The sequence below is a fragment of the Nematolebias whitei genome, chromosome 3 (genome assembly GCF_014905685.2).
Source record: "Nematolebias whitei isolate Nwh7 chromosome 3, NemWhi1, whole genome shotgun sequence".
In the NCBI taxonomy this organism is placed as follows: domain Eukaryota; kingdom Metazoa; phylum Chordata; class Actinopteri; order Cyprinodontiformes; family Rivulidae; genus Nematolebias; species Nematolebias whitei.
In genome coordinates, this window is record NC_056500.1 from 52,349,069 (window position 1) to 52,362,069 (window position 13,001).

At 40.6% G+C, this 13,001-nt stretch overlaps 1 protein-coding gene across 1 annotated transcript in view; it reads right to left on the reverse strand.

Annotated features, from left to right (window-relative positions):
• Positions 1 to 3,675: 3,675 nt before the first annotated feature.
• The window catches only part of jade3 (jade family PHD finger 3), a gene marked incomplete at its 5' end in the record, with an annotated part of 39,467 nt that continues 30,141 nt past the window's right edge, over positions 3,676 to 13,001 (reverse strand). Inside the window, 1 exon segment of the mRNA XM_037698322.1 lies at positions 3,676 to 4,875. Within this exon segment, the coding sequence (XP_037554250.1) occupies positions 4,061 to 4,875 (815 nt within the window). The 3' untranslated portion in view covers positions 3,676 to 4,060.

The following is a 13,001-nucleotide window of genomic DNA, read 5'->3' on the forward strand; positions in this document are numbered from 1 at the left end:
AGTCTCGCCATAGACTTCCAAAACATTTATGGGGAAACCAAACACCCAATCTCAAGTCGTTCGTCTAAAAGACAACAGACAATTGAACCAAACTATATTTTGCCATGTAAAGCTAACTTAAACCAAGTTAGAAATGGAAAAATAGTTTGGAACCCTTTTCTATAGGTATAAACCCCTGTAGTTACCCTTTTCAGCATGTTCCACCCCTTAACTGGTAGTTGTAGCTGTTCCCAACCATAATAGCTTACACACCAGGTGCATATAGTTTAAGGCCTTATGTAAAATCCCCTTCATAAGCCCACCGTAAACCACATAATTGCATGTCACATTGAACCAGAACGACACCGACTGGACGTCGCCCAGAGACGACCTTCGCTGGAGGCGACCTGCAATCCTGACGTTGGTCTCCGCTCTTCATCCAGTGGCCGCATCTTCAGTTCAATCCAAGGGTACCCCTCTGTATGCTGATTAATCAACACTTCCAATCGTTGTGGATTTACCGTTGTGGATTATATGACTTTTTCCAATGGATTACAGACTCTGTTTCCAAGGGGTTAAAGCATTGCTACAATGGAATTACCGAGATGTTATGGAATTATAATCAACACAATGGAATTGCCAAGAACATTGTGGAATTACCTTTGACTTTGTTTTCCTTGCTGGATTACTTTTGACTTTGGTTTTCCTTGCTGGATTACTCTTGACTCTTGTTTCTTTGCTGGATGACATCAAGCTTCAAGGACAATCGAAGGCGTAAGTTCATGTTTGGAATTCATCCCCATGGACAGGTGATGATTTCCAAAGGGGGGACTGTAGTGAACTTAACCCGATGTCAAAACTAAGCCTAAGGTCAAATCCCTTGACCTTAAGAACCTTGTGGGACAGAAACTGTCATTTCATTGATTTGAATCCAGAAATACAGGTTCACCCATCCTGAGACTTTCCTTCTTGAAAATCAAGTGAAAGAACACTCTCTTTTTATTATCATTACTATTTTACAAATGTTGATAACCAAAGTGTTTTAGTTCAAACCATTTTAGATGTTGCAGTGAACTAATCAATTTTATTAACTGTGAAACAGTGTAATGATTTTTTAATGCTTATGCAGAGTTAGAATTCATGTTAAGGTCTGTTACAGATTTTTATGCATTTTCTGATTTCTGTCTTTGAATGAGCAAGTGTGCGTTTTCCAAGGTCAGGAGTCGAAGCAGACGTGTCTTGTTTACATCCTCTCAGACGTCAACGGAGGAGGTGGCACCTGTTTCTAAAACTTGCCAAAACAAAACTCTCTCTGTCTCTGAGAAGTTTAATCTGTTCCATAACAATTCTTGCTGTTTTCTGACTTCTAGTAACCTCTTACATCACAAAACACACCCCTGTCTGGTTGATATTACCCAATCAGGGACGCTCAAATGAACCGGGAATAGAGCTCTTTAAAATGCCGGTACTTCCTAGTTCTCTCAGTTCAGAGTCTGAAAAGTTCAGTTCGGTGAAGCTTCTGAGGAGTTCGGTGAGGCGCTGAGAAGTCGTTTGGGAGAACAGAAGTCCAGCATGATAAGGCTCCTCCGAGATGGATTATAATATCCTCCACCTCTGAGTGGAACTTCTGAAGGACCCCACTCATGTGAAGTCTATTGCTGATGTGAGCTGGTGTCGGACGGAATCTCGTCACTACTTCGGACGAGTCACAGCCATCCTATGGAGACGCTGGACAGGTAGCGTTAACTGGACCTCCATATCTGCTGATTAATCTTCAGAAAGGTAATGAGTCAAGTTTCCTACCAAAGCGTACCGAGGAAAGCTGGGTTCTGATGGAGAGTGTCGGTTCTGGTGAACACTTCCCCTCACCTACCATCTTTTACTCCCTTTAAACTTCATTCCCATCTTTAAATTCTTCTCTCAAGTAGAAATCCTTCCAGATATTTTAGAAATGTCTGTGTAAAGTGCTCATCCACCGCCGTGTGGATAATTGATCATAATTGTACAGTTTTCATTGATGTCTGCTGTTCTGCTGAAGAGTGGAAACAATCGCCGAATTGTTTCTCACTACCTGTAAAGCTGTTAATTATGTTGTTATTTTCATATTTTGCCAAATTAATGTAAATGTTTGATGTTAAACTTTGATTCTGTAAAATAAATGACCGCATTCATGTTGATGGGTCAAAGATAAATGACGTCTCACGTTTGCATTTCATTAACATCAATGCACGTTTTATTCAGTCCAGAAAAATGAAGAATCCGTTTTAATTGATGAATATTTCGCAGCATCTGTTCATCTACAAGGGCGAAGCCTATACAAAATAGAAATTAGCACATGTGCACACACCAGGCGCTAGCGGAAGCATTAGCGGTAGCGATGCTAGCGTTGTGCAACACAAAAACCTTCCGGCTAGACCACAGTGCAGTGAATAGTTCAATGAAGCTTCGAGGCAGATAAATTTTCCTTGAGGATTTTTAGTAATCGAGGTATTCAAATTATTTGAGTAATAGTTTCAGCCCTACCCCGGACAGGTCTCCAGTCCATCACAAGGACACAGAGACAAACAACCATTCACTCTCTTACCTAGGGACAATTTAGTTATCAATCAGCATAACATGCACGTTTTTTGGTCTGTGGGAGGAAACCAAAGTGCCTGGAGAAAACCTACGCATGCACGGAGAACATGCAAGCTCCACCCAGAAAGTTCCCAGGCTGGAATTTGAACCGGCGACCTGCTCGCTGAGAGGCAGCAGCTCTACCAGCTGTGTCACCGTGCTGCCCACCTCAAAAGGTTGTGCCACAAAATATCTAAATAAGAGAACTAATCATTTTCAGTCAAGGCCAGTTTCATTAGTGTTTTTCAATATATATTGAATTCTGGTGAATCTAAATTAAAAAGCAGTGAATGATTGCTTAGTTGAGTTTTAGCAATGCTTTTCATTATTTTTATCAGCTTCAAGTTTATTCACTGACTGTTTTGTTTGAAAAACAGTAAATTTGTCCACATCTAACTGTTCATAATCTGAAATGGAGCTGCTTTTTAACAGAAGTCCTCACTTTGCTAAAGATCAGTCAAAGCAAAACATTTTATTAGCGGGACCCTGGAAACATGCACTTCATTAGTAAAAAACGGTAAAGTAGAACAGTGTATGGCTCTTAATATGTGAGGCTGCAGTTACACAAACTTAGGAGCTACATTATGACCAGATATGTATAGCTTTACTGGAAATAGATCCATTGTTTTTTATGACTGCAATGCATTTCACCAAATCAAACTCAAGGTTCTGGAGTGTTGACACAGATTTTCCACCTTCTCCTAAATAAATACTATGCTAGTAATATATTAGTATCAAGACAAAAAAGTTGCTTTTGGACAAATGCAGCTTAAAATTATTTTAAAAAAAGAAGGTCCTGGGTTCAATCCCCGGTTGGACCTGGGGTCTTTCTGTGTAGAGTTTGCATGTTCTTCTCGTGCTGCGTGGGTTTTCTCCAGGTACTCCGGTTTCCTCCCACAGATCAAAAACATGCATGTTAGTCTGCTTCAGGAGCAGGCCTCCCTTGCAAAAGAGATCTGTGATCTCAATGAGATTCACCTGGTTAAATAAAGGTTCATAAATAAATAAACACCACCTCAGCGTGTCAACTTCATCATCTGTTTAAGAAAAGAAAAAACACCACAGAGCTCTCAGGAACCAGTCATGCACATTTTTTATTGTATAAACAAGAAAAGTAACAGCAAAGACACATTTCACAGACTTTCTTGCACATTTCTTCCCTTTCTGAGTCGCAGATGTTTTATCTCGTTATTTTTTCCAGTAGGAGCCAACACAGAAGCATTTTACTCTCTACACCCACTACGTGACAAATCAAAATGAAAACAAGTGTAGCAGCTGTTTGGGGTTTGTTCTGTCAGAAAAAAAATCAGTTGAAATTCTTGGACAGTTTTATCAAAAATGCAAAAAAGTAGAACATTTTGGCCTCCGTTTCACGTTACCAGTCAGTTGTGCAGTCGTTTGTGCAGCACCATTAGCATGACGGCTTTGTCACTAACACGAATGTGTTGTGAGAGACAGACTGCCATCACCTTTGGGTGGTGGTTCTGGAGCCGAATGACTGCTTTTCCTTCTTATCCTTTAGGAGTCGAGCAGTCTGCCTGCACCGACCTTTGGCTTCTGGCTCTGAATCGCTCAGCTCCAGGTCGGGGCAGTACCCATCGCTGTCCTGATAAGATCGGCTGTTTTTTACTTTGTGTTCCAACACAGGTGCTGCCCACAGTCTGTCCTTAGTCGAACTCTTTCTGGACAGATTTTCGGAGACTCGCAGGTTCTCTGTTGTCCGTACCAAGTTGATAGTTGCCTCTTTGAAGGATCTGCCAAAGCGTTCCATGGCTGACTTGCGACAGTTAAAATCCAGCTTTGAGGCGTCCCGGTTATTGGGCGTTTGGCAGGAGCTGTCCTTCTGAGGCTTTTCTAATGCACCGTTAGATTTGGGCAAACCTGTTCGGTCCTGGTCCAGTTTACCATTGCTGTTGGAAGAATGACCATGGAATGCGGCTTGCAAAGCCAAATGTTTGCTTGTTGGTCTCCCAGTCAACGGCATGGTGCTCGGGTGACCAGAGGACGTCAATCGGCCATTGGAGCGCTCCTCTTTGCCACCACGAGTGAGTAGCTGAGGCTTGCCAAGACCAAGCCCCCCAGCAGTGTGTTCAGAAACATTACTGCTAATGTCTGGGCAGAGCAGACCACTAGGTTTAGTGTATGAACACATCTTCAAGCCAGGTTTGAAAGTGGGATTTGCGTTTCCCTTACTCAAGGCTTTGGGCATCTTCAGCTTCAGAGTGATCCTGGGAGGAGGGCGAAACAGCATGTTCTCCACTGGGCAAGAAGCAGGAAGACCTGTAGAAAAAGAAAAACAAGCTCAATAACTTGGCAAACTACCATAACTGCCGGTGTACAAGCCACTACTTTATTCTCACACTTTGTACCCTGCAGTTTATAAGCAGGAGCGTCTTATGTATTTTTTTCACAATTTTCAAACGTTATATTTTTATATTTTATTTTGACAGACTTCCTGCTGTCTCTGTAACTTCCTGCCGCTGACTAACATTTTCCTTGGACAGAGCTGGGCGCTCGTGGCTCCCAGCACCCCGCCACTCTTGGGGGCAGGCGTTTGTGACTCAGAGAGAATGACCTCATGACCTAAAAGCGATTGATCGGTCGAAGGAGGAAACGGCTGCAGCCCGTAAGCTTTGCATCAACGTATCGATGGTCGAGCACTGGAGACGCAAAGCAGTCGAGTCTGGTACATGTTTTAATAAAAGTTTTTAAAAAAAAATTGTGACATCTTCCTATGTAGGGCATTAACAGAGTACTCGAGTAATCTACTCATCGATTGTTAGGACATCTATCAAGGTTAAAAATGTAACGTTGAGTATCCGTAGTGACGTCATATTATGTGACCACCGTATGACCGTAGGGGGCGGTGTTGCACTGTTGCAGGTCATGGAGTATGGTGTAACACCGGGTCCAATCCACAGAACCAGAACCAGTTTCGTTTAAGTTTCGTTTTTGACGTGCTGCACGTTTCTTCACGTTTGCAGTTTGATAATAAAAACTAATAGTTTAGTTTTCCTGTGACTTATTTGCAGTATGATAAATGGTAGGAGCATAATATACGCTCCCAATGTTTTGTTGGTCTTTTTTGTAAATAATTACCTTGTTTTGCGGTTTTATTTATTTATGCATCTTGAGATCTATGACATCATCGAATACTCAAGTTCTACTCGGGTATTATTATGTTAATGTCGAGTTTAAAAATGATATACTCGTTCAATCTTTATCGGTAAATATGTGTTCAAATACTGGGACCTCATTTTAAACTCTCACCCAAACACAGAGCAAAAACTAGAGGATGACATTTTTTCGGGAGAACTGGGGGTCACGTGATTCCGGCGAGACGGGAGTCAACCTTATTATAACGCACATGACCAGGACGTGACCGGACTGAAAGTTAACAGAAGCAGACAGGAGCGGGAACCGACCAATAACAAAAAAAAAACAAAAAAAAAAAAAAAAAAAAAAAAAAAACGGGACAGGCGCAGCTCTTCTGTAGTTTTCTTTCAGTAAGCCTTCAGTTTAACACAAGTCAAAAGAAATACATTGCCCAGAAGTCAACTGTTCCAGCTGCTGCTTTTCACTGAGAGGGAGAAGCAGCAAAACACCAACCGAGTGGCTGAAAGTAGTTCAAGGTAAGAAGTGTCTGTGTATTAAAGTCACAGAACAGGCAGGAAAGTGTCAAATAACTGAACTTCATGAGAGTTGTGTTGGTGCTGTGCTGATTTAAACTTTAGTCTCAGCTGTGAGGAGCTGCAGTTTACTGTCACTAAATAAACTCAAACAGAGCATTGTTCTCCACCTTGTCCCTTTTAGTTTAAAAATGATGCTCTGCTTTGTTATGTTTAGGTTAAAATCCTCATTATCTGTTGCGGTTTGTAATGTAAAAATAATAATAAAAAACGTCTTCCTGGTTAAAGTGCACGCACTCTCCGGTAAAAATATCCCTATTTTTATATTGAGACGTCCTGCTGGATACTGGAATTAGGGCTGGACGATATGGGCACAACTTTTATCAAAATATATTTCTTACACAATATAAAAGCCTCAGAAAAACTGTTCAAACTGTACAAATAAATTAATGTAAATTAACAAATACATCAAAAAGAAAAAAACATTGAATGAAAAGGTGCAGAAAGAAGAATATCTGCCCCTTTATTAAAAAATAAAATAACTAGAAAACAACTCAGGCTTGAACCCCAAAGTGAAAACAATCATCGATCATTCTTCACATGGCATCATACTTTATTAACTTTACCTTGATCATCTTCTGAAACATCAACTGTTAGAAAGGTTTATGGTGATAAGACAGTTCACATCCTGTCCCTGAACGCACCTCCTTCACACCAGTTCTACATGGAAGCTTTCGTGTCCGTTATCAATCAACCTTTATTTCTACAGGTAAATCCCATTGAGCCTCGAGGACTCATTTACAAGAGAGACCTGATTTCAACAAAGAAAGATGACAACAATGGACAACAGCAACAACAATAAGCAGTTATAAAAACTCATACTACAGGGTTTTTTTTGTTTTTTTTTAACAAATAGGATGGCTAAAAGGAAAAAGGTAACAAAAACAAAAAAACAGCTAGATTCCAAGACAAATGTAGAAAACTAAAAACAGGAACATGTCTGCATTGGTCCCTGCCAGGAGTCCAACAGATTCTTAAAGCCACTTAGAGAGGTCAAGGTCGAGAGCTTCAAATCTTTTTGTAAGATGTTCCAGGAAACAGGAGCGGAGTAGGAGAAGGTCCTTTTGTCTAGTTCAGTCCTCACTGAGGGAACACTGCAGGTAATGATGTCCTGAGAGTGCACTCCGTAACTGCACTCACGCAGAGACATGTAGGAGGAGATGTATGAAGGCAGCAGACCAGGAAGTGATTTAAAGATGAAAATGTACCAGAGAGTCTGCGTGAAGTTAATGATGTCCAGTTAACCAGTGAATACAGGGTGCAGTGGTGGGTACGATAATCACAGCCAGTTATGAATCTTAGTGCACCATGATAGACAGCATCCAACATCTGCAGGGTTCTTGTAGGAGCGTTCATGTAAATAATATCACCAAAATCAATTGAGGGAAGGAAAGTCACAGATACAAGGCGTTTTCTAGCATTCAGGGTTAGACAGGATCTGTTTCTGAAAAAGAAACCCAGTTTAACTTTCAGTTTCTTTACCAAGTTTTCCACATGGAGCTTAAAAGAAAGATGTGAGTTGACCAAGATACCCAAATATTTATAGGAATCAACAAACTCAATGGGGACACCATTTGAGGATAAAATCGGAGGAAGAACTGCTGGGACCAACTTCCTATTTGAAAAAAGCATCCCTTTGGTTTTTTCGGCATTTAGGACAAGTTTGAGGCGGAACAAATCAGTCTGGATGTAGTTAAATGCAGATTTCAAAAGCTGGAAAGCCTTAGCAACTGTTTTAGCTCGACAATAAACAACTGTGTCGTCAGCATAGAAATGTATGGATGCATTAGGGATGTTTTTACCTACATTATGTATGTAGATTGTAAAGAGGGTGGGTCCTAAGACTGAGCCTTGTGGTACACCATTGTTGACTGTTAAATAACTGGAGGAAGTACCATTATGTTGAACACATTGCCTTCGGTCTGAAAGATAGAGAACCAACCAATGGTGTGATCTGAGAAACCGATTTCTGAGAGTTTATGACACAAGATGTTCTGATCCACAGTGTCAAAAGCTTTAGACAGGTCTAAGAAAAGTGCAGCACAGTAATCCTTAGCATCCAGTGCTTCAACAACGTCATTAAGAACCTTCAGTGAAGCAGTGGTTGTGCTGTGTTGTTTCCTGAAACCAGATTGATGTGGAGGTAAGATGTTAAAATGTTATGTCCGTGTGTGTTGAATTAATGTCATTTCTCTCTGCGCAGCTCGTTGGCTGAGGGGGCTTACAAGCACCAAGCTCCGCCTGCTGGACGAGCGAGGGAGACCAGGAGACGTTGGTCTGGTGGTTCTTATTCTCCAGCCTGGCTCCCGCTCCGGCCTCTCATTGTTGCACCCGTCACTGTTGTTGTTGTTGAGCTGGATGTTTTTGGGACTGGGAGTCACCCGTGTAGCTTGTTTTTATTCCAGTTTTTGGTTGGAGGGTTAGTCCCTGGGTTATAGAGAGAGCGGAGCGGCCCGAATCAGACGGCCAACTGCTGGTTGGTTCGATTTAACCAGTACTCCCAGTCTGTATTTATGTTCAGATGATTTATTAACAATTAAACTTTGTCTAAAGTGAAAAATGGTCAGAGCCTCATCTGTTGGGGGTCCTGCCCCTCCTACACTTACCAGGAACACAACAGTTTTACAAACAGCTCCATTCCCTGAACGTTGTAAAGACTCTCTTTTTAACACGTTTTTATTGAATATTTGGGGCTAATGTTTTTAAGAGCTTTATACATGACTTGTAAAATACTATATTCAACCAAATCATAACATTTTAATCATTTCAACTGATAGTTTGAATGATGAAATAATATATTTGTTGGCTGACCATAGCACTTCCTACTAATAATTCTTATAGCTCTTTTTTGTAAAATAAAATGAGTGTGTAATTGTTTCACCTGCTTTCCCCAAACTTCATTACAACAGATTAAATATGCAACAATCATTACATGACACAATATATACAAAGCTTTGTCATTCAAAAACTCTTACTTTATTTTGCTATTTTTATTCTCAAGTAATTTACATGAGATCTCATCAATAACAACATATATTAATAGTTTTAACTTTAAACGCCATAACCTAACCCATGCAGCAGATGTTTGCTGCAGGTGTTTCTCTTCTGACACAGCTGGGGGGGTTTCAGGGACACGTTGGCTCAAACTTTACTGTGCTTCATCTTGTGACTCTCAGCAGATTCTACCCAGTGGAAACTGTTCACATGGAACAAGTCTGATGTTCCCACCACTGGTTGGAACGACTCCAGCACTGAGTGAAACCTGCAGCTGATCAGATCACAGAAAGATGAACCACTTCCACACCATTACATGAGTCTTTCCTCTTATCAGTGATGTCATCTGCTTCTCTTGGCTTGTGAAACCTTGTTCAGTCACAACTTAAGGCACGTTGGAGATTAGCCTAGCCTAGCCTGCCACCGCTAACTCCTTCTGGACTCGAGCTCTGCGTAACATTACGTCACCACGCACTTACGTCGTCGTGTCGCACCTTTTTCTGTCCGGGTTGAAACTGAAGAGGCCGCTTCAACCCGAACAGAAAACGCTGTAATCCTATCGAAATATGGAAAACGTGCTTAAAACTCTCATCATCGTTATTGAGTAAAAGTATATCACGAGATATATCGATATCGAATTATTGACCAGCTCTACCTGAAATCGAAGAAAACGTGAATAACTATCACTTTATTGTGTAAATAGTTACTGTCGGCTGTAACCATGTCAGTACAACAACAAACTCGTTGGTGAAAGTATTCTCCGGTAAAAATATCCCAGTTTTTATATGAAAGACTGGTTGCATATACATTATAACTGTTTTAGTTTTAGATTTAAGATATGACGTGTACAATTATGTTGTTGTGTTAAATTTTAGAGTTGATTTTTCTCAGTTCATTTCTTCACACCAGGGGCGATTCTAGAAGCCCTTTTTAGGGGCCTTAGCCCCCAGTGTTGACAATGGCTCTTGGCTTGAACCACACAGTGTATTAGCATTAGAATTATTGTGGGGGGGACATACTGGTGTGAGATCTGTGGGTCCTCCCCCATAACTTTTTGACTGAAGTAGCTGCCATTTCCTGCATTCTGGTGTATTTTAGCAGGTTTTACCTACCGTATTTTCCGGCGTATAAGCCAGTTTTTTGCATAATTTACTTGCCCTGCGACTTATAGGCTGAAGCGACACTTATGGATTTTTCCCCATATTTATAAACCTTTTTTTGGCTGAGATATGACCGTCTTCATGCATTCTGACTGAAAATGTTTTAGCAGTACCACTTTCAGCCACTTGATGGCATCAGAGTAGTAGCAGTATGGCATGCTGTTGTATCATGTAATAGGTAAACCTGGCTAAAATGACGAATTCAAAAAAGTTTAAGACAAAAACAACTGGACTTTATTTATTATACTTTATTGCTTTTGTCTTAAGATTTTTTGAATTTACCATGTCCTGGATGACTGAGAATCTTCACAAGCTATTAATGACTCAATCGGCCTGCCATAGTCTCCCACCGTCATTCTGCTTGCTGCTTGGAACTGTCAAAACGGGTACACCGCCCCGGCGAAATGCAGCTGATTTGACCATTAAAGGGCATTTATTAAGCAAATGTTAGACTGAGACACACCTTTGCTAAAATTTTGAGCAAACAAATATTTTTTTTAGGTGGTTATCTTGTTAAATTTTAAAGAATTGCAGCAGGTGTCCATCTGTGTGTGCACGCTTTGCAACCGCAAAACTTTTTTTGAAATTCAGCTGATTTGACCATTAAAGTGCATTTTTTAAGGAATAGTTCAACTGAGACACACCTATGCTACAATTTTGAGCAAACAAATAAACATTTTAGGTGTTAATCTTGTTACATTTCAAAGAAATGCGGAGGCTCATCCCTCTGCTCGTGCCCGCCGCTTCCATGAATCTGCTTTTGAAATTCAGCTGATTTGACCGTCAAAGCGCATTTATTAAGCAAAACTTAGACTGAGACACACCTTTACTATAATTTCAAGCAAACAAATAATTGTTTTTAAGTTTTAATCTTGTTACGTTCTTGTTAAAGTCCTCCCGTGCACGCTCCCGCGGCCGCCACTTGGCAGCCCATCAGTTTTTGGCACAACACCGGTCCACATTTCTGGGCTGCCGGCGGTGGTGCGTAACAAACGCGACACGTCAGCAGTAATGCATAATAGATGCGGCGTATACGACGAAGCAACATATTTATGGATTTTTCCACTTTATTAGACAAATATGGACTGATGCAACTTTTAGGGCGATGTGACGTGTTCGCCGGAAAATACGGTACATAAGTAAATCCTTGATTCAATAACTGTTTTATAAAGCATGGCACAAGAAGTAGCACTAAGCTTTTTGTTTGTCTTTAATTTAATTTTTCTACCTAACACAGGAAGCTGTTAGCTCTGGAAGCAAGCTGTTAAACAGCTTTGGACACAAAGACCCTTGTCACACACTTCAACAGAGCAGGTAAGAGACATAACATCTTGTAATCTCTGCCTGTGAGGCTGATTAAATAATTATAAAATATGATAAGTGAAATAAAGAAACATTGAGCTTCTGTAATTTATAATTACAAATGTCACATTTTCTTGACTTAGTTTCAATTGTAAATCTCTTGTTTTTGATAAAATATTTATTTCCAAAAGAAAGACCAACAGATTGTAACTTGTAGTCACTGTGACACTATTTTGACTCGTGCACGTCTTCTGTCACTTTCAGGTTCCACAAGGCTCTGGACTGGTCCAGCTGTGGAGAGATGAGGTGGAACACCAGACCTGCAATGGTCCAGTCTGTAAATGATGCTCTGAAGTCTGGGAAGATGCACGACATCATGCTTCACCCAAACGAGCTTGTTACCTCGACCACACAGACTGAACTTCTGGAGGACGTCGTCCAGTGGATAATAATGCCTTTAAACATTTTATTTGTTGACTTCTCTGCTTGGTACATTATTTTTATTTGTTTGTTTAAACAATTTAAAACATGACAGTGATGTCACTGTTTAAAGGAAACAATTGCTCAATAAATTAGTAAAATGCAACTTGTTGTGTTTGGGTTCTTTCATGTAAGGTAGACATGGTGTGACCCATGGACTGGTTAGATTTTTAGTTTTTACTGGAACTGACCTTGAAAAGAGCCAGAAACAGACTCAGCAGCTGATCCTCTGTAGAAACATTATATGGACTACAGGCCATGGATTATTGTTTTATGACATTTAGTGAAGGTTTTTGTTTGGATTAAGACAATAAATGTCTCTATTTCACCACAGATGAACTGTTCCTGTTGACATATCTTTTGAAATAAACCTGCAGAACACAAAGTAATTTAAACAGGAATGGGTAGAAGATCAAATCAAATTCAATGTATTTCCTAAAAATTAAATGAAAAACAGGAGCAGGAGTCATGTTACCAGGAGTGGGACAGGACAGGAGTGAAAATCCACTCCTGTGTCATCCTCTAGCGAGAACAACAACAGGAGGGGTTCTTCCCCCCTCCCTTTCTGTTATTGACAGGTGGAGGAGACGTCATCAGTAGGGCTGGAACGATTCCTCGAATCACTCGAGGACGTGGATTACAAAAACTCCTCGAGGTAAATTTATCTGCCTGAAAGCTTCGTTAAACTCTTCAGACACTGTGGTCTAGCAGGAAGGTTTTTGTGTCACACAACGCTAACACTTCTGCTAACACTTCTGCTAACACTTCTGCCAACACTTCT